The following is an 18,013-nucleotide window of genomic DNA, read 5'->3' on the forward strand; positions in this document are numbered from 1 at the left end:
AAGCTGTACATATTTAATGTATACAATTTGATGAATTTGGACATATGCATATGCCCATGAAACACATCACCACAACACCAAGGTAATAAACATTTCCATCACCTCCAAACATTTCCTTGTGTCCTTTTGTGTGTGTGTGTGTGTGTGCACGTGAGTGTGTGTTAAGAACACCTAGCATGAGATCTACCCTCTTAACAAATTTTTAAATGTATAATACGGTCTTGTTCACTATAGGGAGATGCTTTTTAAGTAGAATCAACTGGAATTCAGGAAGAACATACAAATAACTGAAATCTAGGTGACATTGACTCATTAGTTGAGAAGCTAAAAGAAGCTGAAAGGTTTCGGGGCGAAGATAACCATTTTAGTTTATTGCTTTTGAAGTGCCTGTAGATATCCAAGTGGAGGTGTCCAATAGGCCATTGGATTAGTGGAACTGGAGCTCAGGAGAACTAGACTAGAAATCCAACTTAGTAATTGAGCTTCTCTTTCAACAATGGTGACTTAAATAATTTGTCCAATCCTCAAGCTGAGCTGCAGACAACTAAAAATGTTAGATGAAATGCTTTTTAAAATAAACGAACTAAAAGACAGTGAGAGCATGAAAGGACAGGAAAGCAGACCAGCAATAGGAGAGCTTTTACCCTAGAGTCATTCGCTGATCCAAAATTGGTGGCAGAAAATAGGCTGTGTGGGGCAAGTGAGACAAATTTGGAGTCCAAATGTCCCCAGAGGTAATTACTTAGGTAAACCACCTTTCTATTTAGGGTTAGGATCCTGAAAGGCTGCACTCCTAGGGGAAACCTAGGAGTAGGATAAACCAGAAGTAAACAGAAAATCCAGACCTGAAATAGTCAAAAGCCAAAATTAAGAACCAATTCATGAGTTTAAGAGCAAGTTGGACTCAACTGAGGAGTAAGTAATGAATTGGAAGAAAGGACAGAAGAAACCACTCAGAATGAAGCATGGATACAAAGGAATGAAAAATATAAAAGAGGGGTTGGAGATATAAAGGATACCATGAGAAAGTCTGACACACCTTTATTTGGAGCTTAGGAGGGGGGGAAATAATAGGGTAGAAGCAATATTTAAAGAGATAATGGCTGAGAAACTTAAAAAAATAAATGAAATACATCAAGCCACAGATTCAAGAAGTTCAGCAGATCTCAAGATTAGAAAAAAAAGAAATCCATACCTGGAGCCATCAGAGTGAAGCTGCAGGAAATTAAACCAAATATAAAATCTTAAAAATAGGCAGAAAAAAGAGGATTGGTTGCCTTCGGAGGAGCAACCATTTGATTAACAACATTTTTTTCACAGCAAAAATGGAAGCCATAAAATAGTAAAATAATATTATAAATGTGCTGAAAGAAAATGACTTCCAGTTTAGAATTACATATCTAGAGAAAATGTCCTTCAAAAACAAAGGTGAAATAAAGATGTATTCAGAAAAACCAAAACCAAGAAAGTTAGCCACCAGCAGAAGGGCACTAATTCTCAAGCGGAAGGAATATTACTCCAGATGAGTGTTGGGGATACAGGAAGGAATAAAGAGCATTAAAAATGGCAAATCTCAACGACCACTGCTTTAATTAATAAGCATTAATGTCTTGTGGGATTGAACATATACACGGAATTTAAATTCTGTAAACGTATACACCTACACTTACCCAAGAGGAACAATTGCATCTCACCGCAAGAACGTTGTACAAAAATGGTCATAGCTGCTTTATACATAATGGCTCCAAAGTGGAAAGAGCCCAGATGTGCTCGCCTGTGTTTCAGCCAGTTGGAGGTCCTGAATTCATCAACAGGAGAGTGGGTAAACAAACTGTGAAATATTTATGCAATGGCATGCTACTCCGAAATAAAAAGGAACAAATTGCTGATAAATGCAAAAACATGGAAGAATCTTGAAATGTGTCAAGCAAAAGAAGCTAGACAAAAAAGAGTACATAGGGTGTGAGTCCATTTATGGGAAGAATAGACGAAACTAATCTATGATAATAGAAATTGGAATAGTGATTGTCTCTAAGGGAAGGGCAAAGGGGTATGAGTGAATTTTTTGAGGTGATAAAAATGTTCTTTATGTTAATCTGTGTGATGGGCAGAATACATTACTCAAAATTAATCGATCTGTGGACTTAAGATCTGTGCATTTTGCTGTAGTAAATAATACTACAATTAGTATATCAGTATCAATATAGTACTTTAAAAAGTTACACAACAATATATATAGTTCTGGAGGGAGTGACGGTGGCAAATGGAATTAAAGTATTCCTTCATTTTTCACGAGGAGGGTAAAAGTATTACATAAAATTAGACCTTGCCAGTTCAAGGAGGCACGTTGTAATTTTTAGGGTAACCACTAAAAGAGTAGAAAAAGAGTGTGTAACTCCCAATTGACAGAGGCAGGGAAGGAATAATAAATAGTAATCAATGCAAAACAAGGCAAGAAGGGGGAGAAACAGGATTATAGAAGGACGAAAAGCACATAGTAATATGCTTGATGTAAATGCAACCATAGTATATCCATATCTGTGGCTGTGAAACTTCGTATAAGGGTGAAATCCGCCAGAGAGGTTGTAGAGTGAGGAAAAGAGAAATGAGGGGAAACTGGGCAAATGGCAGGGGGTCTGGTCCTTCTCTCCTGTCACTTCCCTTGCGCTCTTTTTCTGAGCTCTTTTTGCAAAGGCTGTCTCAGTTTCCCTGCTAGTCCCTCACCATCAGTATTTTCCCCCTCCGATTCAATCAATATACATACTCAAAGCCGCTTCTCCTGCCTAAAGTTTCTAGCCTCTGTGAACCACATCCAAACGTGTAGTGTTCACAGTCACATAAAGTCCCTTCCTGTTCCATTTCGCTTGCTGATGGCAAAAACAGCTTCTAAAGCCTGCATTTTTGAGAGAGGAAAAAGTAGGAGTATGGCTGTTACATTTATTGAAGAAATTTAAAATTAAAACTGCTAGGAAGGAAAAACAAGGAAGCACACCGATAGCAGAGGATGGTTTCGATCCATCGACCTCTGGGTTATGGGCCCAGCACGCTTCCGCTGCGCCACTCTGCTGCTTCGAAAAACGATTTTCCATGAACTGTACAGAAAGTTCTCTGAATGCTACCCATCCTGATTTATTTACACAGCACCCCCTAGTGTCTGCAAAAGTCGTTACTGTCAAGTCCGTTCTTATTGGCTAGTTCCTGACACAGTAGGCGCTTTTCATTGGTTCATAAGCCGGTTTACCAAAGTAAACCAATAGGCACAAGCGGCGGAGTACGGCGGGAGCCAATCGCGCCGGAGTTTGTTGGGACACGCCGGCAGGCCGCCTCTCCAGTTGTCTGCTCCTCGGAGGAAAGGGGCGGTTGGTGTGGCCTCCATTGTTCGGACTCTAGGACGCCATGAGGTAAGGGCTGTGGGGTGCTCTAGAGAGGTTTCGGGTATTCGACCGAAAACTGTGGGAAGTTGGGCTGAAAGAAGTCGGAGGACTTGAAAGGGCCGTGTATCTAGGGGCTGCACGGAAACCTGAGAGCTCCTGGGCTGGGAGAGTGGGGGAGGTCGGGGCCCGAGGAGGCGGGGAAACTCGGGCCGGGGATGGGGGTGGGGCCCGGGAGTGGGTAGGCAGGTTCGACACTTCGGTCTCTGGGGTGTTCAGATGAGGGGGTGTCCTCAGGTCCCAGGAGGGGCACTCCCCACCCCCCCGATCTAGACTGAGAAGGCTGGAACGTGCCTCATGCATCCTCAGTGCCAAGTGCTTGACATATAGGATATGCCTGATGCTTTTACCACGTGAACGAATAAATGAGCAGTCACGTTAGTCTCTGAAGTCTTAGGGTTGGAGTGTCCCAGCAATTATGGGCCATTTCTTGTAGGGCTCACTGAGCCCCGTCAGCATTCAATGTGAGGTTTGATGTGATTAATTTATCCAGAAGGCGGAGGTCATGGGGGATGAGGCTGGGCACTTGGAATTGGGGGGGAGAAGTGTAAGTGGGAATGGGATCGCTTGGCTTCCAAAGGGAAGTGCAGAGCGATGGAGGTAGGCTAACTCGAAATCATGTGGCCGGTATGGTGGAGACTGCTTCAACGAGGTCAAAACAAAGTTAAAATCTATTCATGCATTTCTAGGGGTGACAGAGGCCGCGGTCGCGGCGGGCGCTTTGGTTCCAGAGGAGGCCCCGGAGGAGGGTGAGTGCCAGTTTTTAGCATCTCTGCAGCTGTTAGTTTCCATTTCAGTCATCTAAATAGGAGTTTGGAGTGGACTAATCTTACCTGCCTTTGTGAGATCCAGCTGTGGGTTAGAAGCATTCTTTGCATGCTCTCCTGGTAAATGAGTTTGGCCCCATTATGCGCAATCGGTTTGATTTCTGTGGTGAGTAATTTGGATTGTTTTTCGTATTTTAGGTTCAGGCCCTTTGTGCCACATATCCCATTTGATTTCTATTTGGTGAGTACCTTGGCCATTGTTCAACTGTGGTTGAGCCCAGCGTCTCCCTATTAATGAAGTCAGGTGGTAGTTGCAGAGAAAGGGATTAGTGAGTGGAGTTGGGGGTGGGTTTGAGTCAGCCGTGTGTCACTTTACATACGTAAACAGTGTAAGCTGGAAGGGGAAGACAGTCCCTCGGCCACAGTGGGCAGTAACATGGTTATAATCTTTGTTCTGAACAGTTAATGGTATCTCTGGCTTATCTGTTAGTGTAACAGTAGTAGGAGCTTAAATTATGGATATTCCCTCCAGCTTCTGTCCTTGTTTGAACATCTTAAGGAGTAAAAATAAGTGCTGTAGCATTTTCTGTTTTCAATTTTTTTGTGTTGTGGCAACAGAAAGAAAATCTCTATTGTATATTATTTTTGGTAAGTAGTATGTAGTTGTTTATTTCTGGTTTAGTGTGAAATGGCCTTTCCCCGGGTCAAGCCAGCGCCTGATGAAACTTCCTTCAGTGAGGCCTTGCTGAAGAGGAATCAGGACCTTGCTCCTAACTCTGCTGAACAGGTATATTTTGGCTTCCTTCCTGAGGTTCCTCAAAGAAAGCTAAAGAAGTAGATAAGTACTGGTGAGGTTACTGTTATCAGAGCCTAAACTCCACAGAAAGTTTAATCGTTCTCCTTATTTCTCTTTGTGGGTAGAGGGAGAGCGCCAGGTGAATATATAAACAAATTACATGTGCATTCATATTTTTACTGGGGAATCTATCTTTGGGATCAAAAAGTATTCAAGGCTGGAAGGGTCAGGATATTCTCAGAGCCCGTGCAGGTATTGCTTCATCTCCTGTTGAAGGGATTAAGGGAAAATATTCAAGCTTGGTGAGAAGTTGCTTACAGTGTTTCACCTGAGGGTATTTTTGTTTCCTGCTGTCTTTCAGGCTTCTATCCTTTCTCTGGTGACAAAAATTAACAATGTGATTGACAATTTGATTGTGGCTCCAGGGACATTTGAAGTGGTGAGTTTTTGATGATTTAGTCCTAGGAAAGGGGAGCCTTGTGGAAGTTTCCTTGGCTCCTGTCTCTTATTTCTGCAGATGCCTATTCAAAGCCACTCTTAAAATAGAAAAGTACAGTGGAATTCCTTTGTAGTGCTGATCTTGGGGACCAGACTTAGATCGTTACTGTCAGCTAACCATGATGAACCAGGCTTCTCATGTGCTTATTTGGGGATATGATTTGAACTCTGCTACTTCCAAATCCGGGTAATAAGCTGTGTTGTAACTGAGTTCTGAGGGGAACTAGGCAGTCTTCTCACTTCTGAGTTTTCTTCTTGAAATCCCTTTTCCAACAGCAAATTGAAGAAGTCCGACAAGTCGGATCGTATAAAAAGGGAACGATGACTACAGGACACAATGTGGCTGACCTGGTGGTGATCCTAAAGATTTTGCCAACATGTGAGTGTACCTCTCTCTGGCCTTAGGAGCAGAAGACAGCAGTTGGATTTGAGGCATAGGGATCTTTAAAGCCCAAATTTCTTGTGAGAAAGGCTGTTTGGAAGACAAATGGGAAATTTAGTTTTTTAATGTGTGTTGTATCTGAAAGAATATGGCCAGTTACTATAAGGCAGTGTTTCTCAACTGGGGGTGATTTTGCTCCCCAGGGGATACTTGGCATTGTCTGGAGATGTTTTGGGGCTAATGTTTTTGGGTAGAGGCCAGGGTTGCTGCTAAGCATTCTGCAGTACACAAGACAGATGCTACCTCCCAACCCCAAACAAAGAATTATCCAGGCCAATATGGCATTAGTCCCACTGACAAGAAACCCTGCTGTGGAAAAAGGTGTGTGTATATAGGAGGAGGTGTCCTGTTCCCTGAGCCTTCCAATTTCTCTGTCCAGGTGTTAGCTTCCCCTTGTAAAAGTTTCATTCAGCTGCTTGTCCTTGCTCCAGCAGAAATCAGAGTGCAGAGATGTATAGAAAAATCTACATAAATAATTGTAATCTTCATTATCTCTTCTTGTTTCAATCTAGTGGAAGCCGTTGCTGCACTAGGGAACAAGGTCGTGGAGAGCCTAAGGGCACAGGATCCTTCTGAAGGTTTGAGTTTGTTGCTGAACATGTAATTTAGTGGTCACAGGAGCCAGTTCTATGATTATAATGTCATTTTAACAAAGTCAGGTCAGGCTAGAAGGAAGAGCGAATGTAGAGTTTTAGGTTGGGGAAGTTTTGGGCAGAGTTCGCCAGCGTTCAAAATCCAGTTGATGTCCGTTACTTTTAAACTCTGTATTCTCAGTTCTGATTCTGGACTGTTGGGTGTTTTTAAAAATCGATCTAGGGGACTTCCCTGGTGGTCTAGTGGTTAAGATACCCAGCTCCCAATGCAGGGGGCATGGGTTCCATCCTTGGTCGGGGAATTAAGATCCCACATGCCGCACAGTGCGGCCAGAAAGATAAATAAGTAAATAAACTTTAAAAACCCTATCTGTTCCCCCACCCTCATCCTGGATTTACCTTTGGTCATCTAATGGAAATATGAGTTTCAGCTTTTGATTTTTCTTTTTGCAGTTTTGACCATGCTGACCAATGAAACTGGCTTTGAAATCAGTTCTTCTGATGCTACAGTGAAGATTCTCATTACAACAGTGCCACCCAATCTCCGAAAACTGGACCCAGAACTCCACTGTTAGTCTTTTTATTCTGTTGCTGTTAAATTTGGGGAAATTCAAAACATGGTATAAAGTGTTGTTGAGTTTACTTAGGTCCCAAAAGGTCACATATGGAATAGCAACAAACTATGTTTACCCCCAAACTTTGCTGTCTTCCTCTGTAATTTGGAAACAGTTTTTACCAGCTTGCTAGTGAAATTGTCAAAGCCAGCATGGCCAAGAAAGCAGTTTGACGATTTAAGAAAAAGGACTGAGGAAATATTTATGGAGGGGGTAGGCTTTCAGAGAAAATTGGGGCTCTTTCATGCTTCCAGATTTGGTTTGGGGGAGGAATAGTGATTTTTGGACAGGTGACTTGCTGATCTGGGGAACACGGGGGGTGGTTTAAGGAATTACTCTGTTATCCTGTCCTCCTTTCACATTCTTGGACTGTGGCAGTGGGATTGAATTGCTTGCTCAGTAATGGGAATGTTTCATCTTCGTGGATGTCATGCTTGTCTTCTAGTGGATATCAAGGTGTTGCAGAGTGCCTTAGCAGCCATCCGACATGCCCGCTGGTTTGAGGAAAATGCTTCTCAGTCTACGTGAGTCCCTCCCTGTTTGAGTGAAGATATATCCTAATCCTTCTAACTACATTGAACAGCAGGATACCCCACCCCCCCACCCCAATATTTCTTCTCACAGAACATTTTTGGCTGTGATCTTCTGTCTGGATTTTGATTTTTACCTTAAGTAAGCAAACTTAGGTTGAGGGAAGGGAATGTATAGTTCTGGAAATAGCTTCATCTCTGTACCTTAGGTGTGGAAGTAAAAAATCTTATTACTTTATTTTTTTTTTTAGTTATAGTTGATGTACAGTATTATGTTACAGGTATACGACATAGTAATTCACAATTTTTAAAGGTTATACTCCATCTATAGTTATTATAAAATATTGGCTGTATCCCCCATGTTGTACAGTATATCCTTGTAGCTTATTTTATACATAGTAGTTTGTACCTCTTAATTCCCTATTCCTATTTTGCCCCTCCCCTCTTCCCTCTCCCCACTGGTAACCACTAGTTTGTTCTCTATATCTGTGAGTTTGTTTCCTTTTTGTTATATTCACTAGTTTGTTTCATGATCCGTTATTACTTTTAATCCTGGTTCCTCTTACCTTCAGAGTTAAAGTGCTCATCAGGCTGCTGAAGGACCTGAGGATTCGTTTCCCTGGCTTTGAGCCCCTCACTCCCTGGATACTTGACCTACTTGTAAGTAATGAAGGGCAATTGGAATTCCTGATCCTCCCTATGTTACAGTAGTTCCTCTGAAACCTACCAGAATATGAAATTTGGTACAGATTAAAAAGAAATGGGGGGGGAGGGGCGGAAAGGGGAAAGAAAAACAAAGAAATCTCATTAGTGGACAAGTAATCCAATAAAGATTCAATGTTTATTATTTCTTTGGGCTTTTGGAGTATTCAGTTAAATGAGTAGTTATTACTGCACCTTTGTTTTTCTCATTACTGCTGTCATTTCGTTAATGTGGTAACGGAGAGAAATTACTGAACGAGCAGTCATTTCAGAACTGCTTCACAGCGTTAAATTTTAGCTAGACATTAACCAGTTTTCTTCTTGATGGTTTAAAGTTTTGTTTGAAGATAGAATTGCCACTTTATGGCACACCTACCAGATTCACTTTCTTCTAGGGGCACTATGCTGTGATGAACAACCCCACCAGACAGCCTTTGGCCCTAAATGTGGCCTACAGGTATAGCATGCTGCTTTGGGTTTGGGGCTGGATGTAAGCTGTCTTGTGTGTTCTTCTGATACCTCTCCATGTTTCAGACGATGCTTGCAGATTCTGGCTGCAGGACTCTTCCTGCCAGGGTCGGTGGGTATCACTGACCCCTGTGAGAGTGGCAACTTCAGAGTACACACAGTCATGACTCTGGAACAGCAGGTATTGGGACAGCTCTGAAATGGTCTGTTGTGCCCCACTCTTGAATATCTGGTCAGAAGGCAAAGGGAATGTGGTTTTTAGTGGTCAGGGATTTGGGGGTTCTCACAGACTTTGGTCTTGAAATTAGAAGTTGTTTTTATCTCACTTTTCATGAGAATGTTAGTCAAATAAGGTATTTTGATTTTCATTGCTAACTTACCCTTACTGTGCTCTCCCTCAGGATATGGTCTGCTACACAGCTCAGACTCTGGTCCGAATCCTCTCACATGGTGGCTTTAGGAAGATCCTTGGCCAGGAGGGTGATGCCAGCTGTGAGTGACCACTGTGGGACAGGGGTTCTTTACGGTACTCTGTGATCTACAAAGAAACTCTACACTACTCATGTTTTACTGTTTCCACTGTGTGGGTCATGACTTGTATGTTGGGCTACTTGTCTGAAGTCACCTTTTTTCTCTTCTAGATCTTGCTTCTGAAATATCTACCTGGGATGGAGTGATAGTGACACCTTCAGAAAAGGCTTATGAGAAGCCACCAGAGAAGAAGGAAGGAGAGGAAGAGGAGGAGAATACAGAAGAGCCACCTCAAGGAGAGGAAGAGGAAAGCATGGAGACTCAGGAATGACCTCCCTGTCTCTTCACCCCCTTTCTTACCCAAGAAGACTGGAGCCTAAGCTAACTGCTGCTGGGCTTTATGTGGTGGCATTTCTGAGGGATAGGGGAGACAGGAAGGAAGATTCAGAGGACACTATAGAAGGAATTGTCATTCCACTGCATTCTGAAACTGGCTTAGTAGCCAGAAGTCTCCCGTTTATGACCTATGCCATCCATCTATAGTGAAGCAGGGTACCAACTTTTATCCCTAATACTCTAGAATCCCGAGCTTCTGGAAACCTCTCTCAACCAGTACTTTGTTGTTGAAATGTTGTGAACTGTTAGTGTTTGCAATTTTTTTTTTTACTAAGAAAAAATATTAAAGTACTTCCTAGTAGGGCTCTTGGTCTTGTTTTTCCTTGGTATCTGGCAAGCTGTTTTGCTTCCTTTTTTTTGCTTTATGAACTCTTCATTGAAAATGATACTTGAGTCTTTTCATTGTGAACACTAGATCTCAATTTGAATCTATATTTGAATTAATGCAGAAGACTATTGGAACCTTTCCATATACCAGAGTAAACTGGAATACCATTTAAGCATTTATTGAATTAAATGGTTTTAGTAACACTGCTACAGTGGTCAAGCCAGTGCAGTCAACAAAAGAAGGTAGGTGGTCATTCACCTTGACTTTGCCTGCCCTTTCTAGTGTAAACAAAGGAATATTGGAAGTCACAGGTAGAGGACATTCTGCCCAGGTCCAACAACCTCGCACGTAATAGAGGAAGCCTCTCCCTCGTTAATGAGGCCCGGAGATGGTAGAGGAGGTGGGCCTGGAGTATGGAGCTTAAAAAAAAAAAAATGTAGAGGCCTCAGCTCATTCTTGGAAGCAAGAACCATAATAAATCCTTTGGGATCCTGAGTCCTGCTCTACACAGGTTTCTTTGGGCCCCACATAAATGGGTAAGACTGAAGTGCTTCAAACAAACCACAGGGCTGCCCTTTTGATGTCCCAATACCTACAGGGAGTCCTGGAGGAAACAGGCAGCCGGGGAATGGTATTTGTGCTATTCTGTGACCATGGGCCCATCTTCTGGCCTGTTACTTGCTTGGGGAACCAGGGGGGTAAACTCCTGAATCCAGCATTGCCCTCCTTCGGGCTGTTTCCTTGGCAACACTGTGGTTTAGCCGCCTCAGCCGTTCCTACAAAACAAGATTGGGAATCAAATTAACTGCTCTGTGAAAGGATTTAGAGCTTGCTGTTAACGAGGCTGGAAAATATCTTAGGCTTGCTTCATCTCAACGTTACGTTTTCTAAGGTATGTAAGAACATAAATGAGAGTAACTGGGGGTTAAGGATAAGAACAGTAAGTTCTATTTTGGCTGGCATTAGTTGACAACTCCCTTTCCCCAAAAAGACTAAAAATTACGGTGACTTTCGCTGTGTTGGGGACTTCATGCCACCCCTTGAAAATCGAATACCTTAAGGACTTAGAGGAACAAAGAATTACTGTTGGTAGGAAATTCCTTTACCTGGGCATTCTGTAGGATGTTATTAACCAAGACGACTCGTCGCCGGGCATTAAGGAGCTTCTTCACATAGGGGTCGAGATCCAGGGCCACTTTCTGATCCTCATTGATACGGCACAGTTCTGGGAAATGGAAGGAAGATGCAACTAAACACCTAATGGCCTTCTCGTTCTTGGAACAAGTAAGCTAGTAAATGCTATGGAAAGCACTCTTGTGCCACATGGGCACAGTCACTAGAAACTTAAGAGGAGTCCATCGGCAGCCCTGGAAGCAAGTGACAGAAACCCAGCCCCAGAGGTTGGCAAAACATAAGGTCCTGTAGTGAGTTGTAGGATCCCGGGTATACAGGGATGCTTACTCACCGGTAGCTAGGTTGTCAATTTGTTCCCGGAGCTCTACTTGGCTCTCTCTGCAAAGAGGTACAAGGCTTACACGGTCAGTTAATGGAACTCAAAAACCTAGTCCCCTATGTGTTACCTAAGTGCTCAGAAAAGCCAGCCTCTGCCCCCACCGGCAGGCCCTCCGCCGGTCTGCCCCGCCTCCAATCAGTTTCCCCAAATTCTTAGTCCCATCCGAACACCGAACTCGTCTTATCTCCGCCCTTTCTTGGCCCCGCCCCTACAAAACCAAATCGAGGAGAGGTCCCGCCCCAACCTTCCCTCTTGGGCACCTGACGGCGTGGACGTGAGAGTCAAGCTGCTGCACAGCCGGTCGCAGGAACTCGAGGAGCCCCTCGGCGAAGAGGTCGCGGCCTGCGGGCCCCGCCACGGGGGTTCCTGCCCCGGACACAGCGGCGGAACCAGCCCCCGACATCACGAACTGCCCTTACGGCCGGAACCTGCCGCGAGGGCCGCCGGGAACTGAAACCCCGCCGAAGTGCGCCGCTAGGAGGCGCCCGGGGAGTGCCAGCTCCGACCCCGGCCTGGGGTTTCTGGGAAACGCAGTTTCTGGAGCCAGCAGGGCGGGGCGAAGGGCCGGGCCCTAGAGCTACCGGGAGTTGTAGTTCTTTGTAGGCCATGAAGTGGCGGGTTTTGAAAGTCTCCAGACTTCAAGGGCTAGAAGGAACCATTTTGGGGACGCGTACGTTTTGTTTTCTCCAAAGGTGAAAAATAAATGCTTATGTCCCTAGTTGTCCATAGCTTTCCCATGTTAATTTTGTGGGAAAGCCAGATGATAGTCATAGTATAGTATATTTCTAAATTTAAGTGTATTTTTTAATGACTGAAGTATGTGCAAAACTGCATCTGAATACTATTCAGCCTTAAGAAGGAATGAAATTCTGGTACATGCTATGCGTTAAACGTGACATTATGCTAAGTGAAATAAGCCAGACACAGAAGGACAAATATTTAATGATTCTGCTTGTATGAGGTTTGTAGAACAGTCAAATTCATGGAGATAAAATGTAGTTCTATGTCCTGATCAGAACAGTGTTGCCCCTTCCGCCGTGGCAGCCATTGAGGAGCGGCAGCCATGGCTCTGCGCTACCCCATGCCTCAGCACGGGCAACAAGGTGGCCAAGAACGTGAGCAAGCCGAGGCACAAACGCCGCCGCGGGCGCCTCACCAAGCACACCAAGTTCGTGCGGGACATGATCCGGGAGGTTTGCGGCTTTGCCCTTTATGAGCGGCGGGCCATGGAGCTGCTCAAGGTCGCCAAGGACAAGTGGGCCCTCAAGTTCATCAAGAAAAGGGTGGGGACACACATCCGTGCCAAGAGGAAGAGAGAGGAGCTGAGCAATGTCCTGGCCGCCATGAGGAAGACGGCAGCCAAGAAGGACTGAGCCCTTCCCCTCTGTGCACAATAAAACTTTTCCAGAAAAAAAAAAAAAAAACAGTGTTGCCAGCGGCTGGGGGGAAGGGGAAATGGGGACTTGTTGCTTAATGGATACAGAGTTTCAGTATGGGATGATTTAAAAGTTCTAGAGACTACTAGTGGTGATAGTTACATAATGTGAGTTTACTTAATGCCACTGAACTGTACACTTAAAAATGGTTAAAGTTGGGGCTTCCCTGGTGGTGCAGTGGTTGAGAGTCCGCTTGCCGATGTAGAGCACACGGGTTCGTGGCCCGGACCGGCAAGATCCCACATGCCGCGGAGCGGCTGGACCCGTGAGCCATGGCCACTGAGTCTGCGTGTCCAGAGCCTGTGCTCCGCAACGACAGAGGCCACAACAGTGTGAGGACCGCGTATCGCAAAAAAAAACAACAAAAGTTTCCCTACTTTTCTTTTGTTTTTCATGGCTTTCCAGAGCGTTTACATCTCTTGTTGAATTCTCAACAAGAGGCACAGCCCTCTGTCCTTTAAGCCCTAATGTGTTCCAGTGATTCACAATAAATGGGCACCAGAATGTTCAGCCTTGAGCTTTGATGAAATAAAGCTCCTATTTTAAGGCAAACAAGAAAAATTTAAACATGAAAATGTTCTCTGCTTGGGAATTCCCTGCTGGTCTAGTAAAAAAAAAAAAAAAAGCTCTCCCTGTTTGGGCCTCTTTTCTTCCCTCTAGTGTGCAGTGTGCGTCTGCATTATGCATTAACCAGATCTCTCCAATGTCAGAAATACCAGCTCAACCATAAAGATAAATTTTTCTTCTTCTGACGCCAACCATGTAACTCCTTAGAAGATAACATTCCTTTCTCAATCCTGTAAGGCATCAGGATGACCCACCACTCACCTTGTACATGCAGATATCTTTGGTAAACTTTATGTACAATACCAATATATCATTTCCCTTAACGACAGAGATTGCTTGCAGGACAGACTAGGTCAAATGACCTGGGGAAGATACCTAATGGAATTTCTTAGCTTAAATGTTTACTTATTACCTCATTAATGTTACTAACTATGTTACTTGTATTCTGCCTATTTTACAAGATTATTGTTTCTTGCATTACCAAAGGTGTGACTGAACCTCCAATAAAAATAATGATGACTAGGCAACTTGAAACAATTGACCAAATGTATAGTTCTATAAGATCAATGATTGTAATAGCGTAACTCTAGATACAGGAAGAAACAACAAGAGCGAATCATTATCCAGACCGTAACAAACAAGTAAGACACAGTCCAGAGGCTTTTGGTTACTGTTGACAGGGCCTAGTCCGGTAATAGCACATTGGCCTATCAATGAAATCCTTTCCTGACATGGGAATGAGCATTCCTAGCACCATGAAATAAGCTGGCCATGAAATGCCTCCCAAACCTTGGTTGAAATAAAGACTGAAAGGTAGAGGATTGTAAAATAAAGAATGTTGCCCACTAGCCAGTTCTATAAGAATCAAGTCATTAGCCACTGTGGTCAATGACCTGCAGTACACCCTGAAGGGAATTTAGAATCAGGATGAGGCACTTCGTGCTCTGGGAAAACTGGCAGAACTGGCCCTCAGTTATGTGTTTTCAGGAGAAAATGTTATGATCTCAGTTTCTTGCATCTTCCCATTCTTAGAAAAGCACTAAACCATGAACTAAGATCTCTATTTCTGGAGAATAGCAGTCACCGTCTACCAAGACGTGAGCTTGATTGCACAAAGTCCTAGCCTCCCACCTTAGCTCTTTGGAACAGTCCTCAGAGTTTCTGAAAGACTGTCTCCAGCTTATAATGCTTAGGTTGGAGACTTCCCTGGTGGTCCAGTGGTTAAGACTCCACGGTCCCAATGCAGGGGACCTGGGTTCAATCCCTGGTCAGGGAAACAGATCCCACATACCGTAACTAAGAGCCTGTGTGCTGCAGCGATGACCCGGTGCAGCCAAATAAATAAATAAATGTTAATATATATATATATATATATATCCTCAGGTTGGTTTGAATAAAATTTTCCATTTTATTTCTTTTTCCATTTCCATTTCTTAGATTGACTACTGATTAAGTTTTTCATTGACAGTTTCGTCCTCAGGAATAAAGGTGTTTAAATCACTGTGGGAGAGTGGTGGTCAGCAGCTGCAAACCTGAGACCCCAACTGTGGCAACTTTTAAAGCCTTGTACAGTTTTTGTTGTTTACTGTGTTTGTTTCCCTCTATCTTTCCCTCTAGTGATTAGAGGTAAAACTCTCAGGAGAGGCTGGGGGCTTATTTGGGGAGTAAGTGGCAAGAAAGGGGGGTAGCTAGGGCAACGGCAGCCTGCTTCATAATCAGGCTTTCAGAAGAGGAAGCCCGGGGCAAAGCGGTGTGAATGTTGAAGAGGAAAGGAAAAAGGGCCAAGTCCTTGAGGCCTGTGCCAGGGACAGAGAACAGGGGCTGGCCTTGGCTGGAAAAGAGGTTTATGATCTGTGTCTAGACAGGAAGCCCCCAAGTTAGGCCACAGCCCTTTCAGGTAACTGTTTGAAGTAGGGTTGCCAAATTTAGAAAACAGAGCAAACAAAAAACTCTGGGACACTAGGTAAATTTGAATTTCAGATAAACAACAAATAATTTTTTAGTATATTATCTAGTAATCCTACTTCAAAGGCTGATTCTCTGAAGAAAATCACTCTGTGTTTTGTTTTTATGCTTTCCTTTTCACTCCTTATCACATTGACTTAGCTTTTTTTTTGAGTTAGCTCTTATATCTCAAGAGGGCATTGTACCAGCCTCCTGACTGATCTTCTTGCCTCTAGTCTCTGTACCCTCCAGGTCAGCCTGCACACTAATGTATCAGCCAGATTACATAATAACCCTGCTCAGAGAAAATTAGTGCTGAAAGGGACTCTAGAATCCATCTTTTCTTGATTCCTTGGACACCTCGGTGAGGGAGACTGGGCAAGGCTCTTCCAGAAACCCTGAAGTTGGATAACAGGCTGAAGGCCAGTGCTGGTTCAATTATTCATTCTCTAAACACTTATCAAATTCCAGGCATCATGGCACAAGGTACTCAGTGCAAACCCCCCCCCTCCCTGCTTGTGCCAGTATCACATAGCAGTAGTCCTCTGGTCCTTAGCTTTTCCGCAGAGGCTGAAGGAGATGTAAGTCATAAAAACTCCCCCTCTCTTCTGTCTCTGAGCTCCCCAACCCCTGTTTTTTTTGGCTGCCCTGGGTCTTCATTGCGACGCGCGGGCTTCTCTCTAGTTTCAGCGCAAGGGTTTCTCTAGTTGTGGCACACGGGCTCAGTAATTGTGGCATGCAGGCTTCTCTCTAGTTGCAGTGCGCGGCCTTAGTTGCCCTGCTGCATGTGGGATCTTAGTTCCCTGACCAGGAATCGAACCCGTGTTCCCTGCATCGGAAGGCGGATTCTTAACCACTGGACCACCAGGGAAGTTTGGTCCCCCCCTTTTTTTTTTTTTGACTGGCAGATATTTTATTCCAGTAGTTTGAATACAGACTGTAGCTACAGAGATATATTCACATACTTGCAATGAAAAGAAACCTTGACTCTGAGAGCCTTAAAAACTTTGAACCATCTGTGTAACACTGGCAAAAGTGCCTCCAAATCTGCGCAGGTTTTTATCTTGGGAGAAAAACCGAACAAGAAGATTTTCTTGCTCCACTGCAATTACTGTCCAAACTATTAAGGAGTCGCTTTTACAGTAGGCCCTCCGTATCCACGTGTTCCGCATCTGCCAATTCAACCGACTCTAAGTGCTTAGGTTGACTTGCCCCCGCCTTGCTGGCTACCTGAAGGTGGGTCTGGGAGTATGTCCACGGGAAACCTCTGCATTATGCTGTGCTGAGCGCTGCACTGGCTCAGGCAGTACCGCTGTTGTCAAACCCAAGTTTGTGTGCCTGATGCACAGTGAGGCCAAACAAACTGAAACATCATTGTTTGGAGCGGCGAGAGGTTTATTGCAAGGGCCATGCAAGGAGAACAGGTTGGCTCATGCTCAAAAGACCCTAACTCCCCGAAGGGTCTCAGGGAAGAGTTTTTAAGGGAAAGGTGAGGGAGGGGAGTCACAGGGTATGTGATCAGAATGCGCATAACTCTCTGATTGGTTGATGGTGAGGTAATAGGGTGGTGTCACAGGGGTTAACATTCTCAATCCTCGGGCGCCAGCTGGTCTGGGGACTGCAAGCTCATGGTCAGCAAGTAGTTAACTTCTTCTATTTGGTGGGGGTTTTAGCATCTGTAAAACAGCTCAGGAAATGTGCATCAGATACTTTTATCTAGGTACTTCAGGGAGGAACTAAAGATTCTGTGACCAGCATATGGCTGATGTACTGTATAAATTCTTACCAGTTCTCCTGGACCAACTGTTATTTTTGTCCCTACATGTTCACATCCTTTCACTGATTAATTCTTCTTCTTTTTTTTTAATGTTTAAAGTTGTACTGTTTATTTATTTATTTATCTTGGCCTTGCCACGCGGCTTGTGGGATCTTAGTTCCCCCAACAGGGACTGAACCCATGTCTTCGGCAGTGAAAGCAGAGTTCTAACCACCGGACCGCCAGGGAATTCCCTCACTCATTAATTCTTGAGCTAGGATTTTGTGACCCAGGGGAGGCCTGGGAGACTACAACTTTCATAAAGAAGAGGTAGGGTCTTCCCTGGTGGTGCAGTGGTTAAGAATCTGCCTGCGAAGGCAAGGGACACGGGTTCAAGCCCTGGTCCGGGAAGATCCCACATGAGCCCGTGCACCACGACTACTGAGCCTGTGCTCTAGAGCTCGCAAGCCACAACTACTGAGCCTGCGTGCCACAACCACTGAAGTCCACGTGGCTAGTGCCCATGTTCCGCAACAAGAGAAACCACTGCAATGAGAAGCCCGCGCGCCGCAACGAAGAGTAGCCCCCGCTCGCCGCAACTAGAGGAAGCCGGTGTGCAGCATGAAGACCCAACCCAGCCAAAAATAAAATAAATTAAAAAAAAAAAACTTAAAAAAAAAAAAAAGAGGCAGGCAGAGGAGATGGGGGAGGGGTCTGTTGCGGGAAGGCACACAGCCACACTGTGCCCTCTGCCTGGCAGG

The 18,013-nt window shown here is 44.3% G+C and overlaps 2 protein-coding genes, 1 non-coding gene and 1 pseudogene across 3 annotated transcripts; 2 read left to right on the forward strand and 2 right to left on the reverse strand.

The window, feature by feature from the left end:
* Positions 1–2,995: 2,995 nt before the first annotated feature.
* Positions 2,996–3,067, reverse strand: TRNAM-CAU (transfer RNA methionine (anticodon CAU)). Its single transcript has one exon. It is a non-coding gene; the product is annotated as a tRNA-Met (tRNA).
* A 232-nt stretch (positions 3,068–3,299) lies between these two features.
* On the forward strand, positions 3,300–9,775 carry ILF2 (interleukin enhancer binding factor 2). Its single transcript, XM_030842333.2, has 14 exons — positions 3,300–3,401; positions 4,121–4,180; positions 4,397–4,439; positions 4,881–4,985; positions 5,356–5,433; positions 5,769–5,871; positions 6,447–6,512; positions 6,981–7,097; positions 7,587–7,665; positions 8,244–8,331; positions 8,769–8,830; positions 8,908–9,022; positions 9,243–9,333; positions 9,483–9,775. Exons 1-14 carry the CDS (start codon positions 3,397–3,399, stop codon positions 9,641–9,643), a joined length of 1,173 nt encoding a protein of 390 aa, XP_030698193.1. The 5' UTR covers positions 3,300–3,396; the 3' UTR covers positions 9,644–9,775.
* A 681-nt stretch (positions 9,776–10,456) lies between these two features.
* SNAPIN (SNAP associated protein) lies at positions 10,457–12,006 on the reverse strand. The gene is made up of 4 exons (XM_030842334.3): positions 11,810–12,006; positions 11,502–11,548; positions 11,143–11,261; positions 10,457–10,812 (listed from the first exon to the last, which is right to left on the reverse strand). Exons 1-4 carry the CDS (start codon positions 11,950–11,952, stop codon positions 10,711–10,713), a joined length of 411 nt encoding a protein of 136 aa, XP_030698194.1. The 5' UTR covers positions 11,953–12,006; the 3' UTR covers positions 10,457–10,710.
* Positions 12,007–12,612: 606 nt separating this feature from the next.
* On the forward strand, positions 12,613–12,973 carry LOC115844837 (large ribosomal subunit protein eL36-like; annotated as a pseudogene).
* Positions 12,974–18,013: the final 5,040 nt, after the last annotated feature.

Source organism: Globicephala melas, chromosome 1 (assembly GCF_963455315.2).
Source record: "Globicephala melas chromosome 1, mGloMel1.2, whole genome shotgun sequence".
Classification (NCBI taxonomy): domain Eukaryota; kingdom Metazoa; phylum Chordata; class Mammalia; order Artiodactyla; family Delphinidae; genus Globicephala; species Globicephala melas.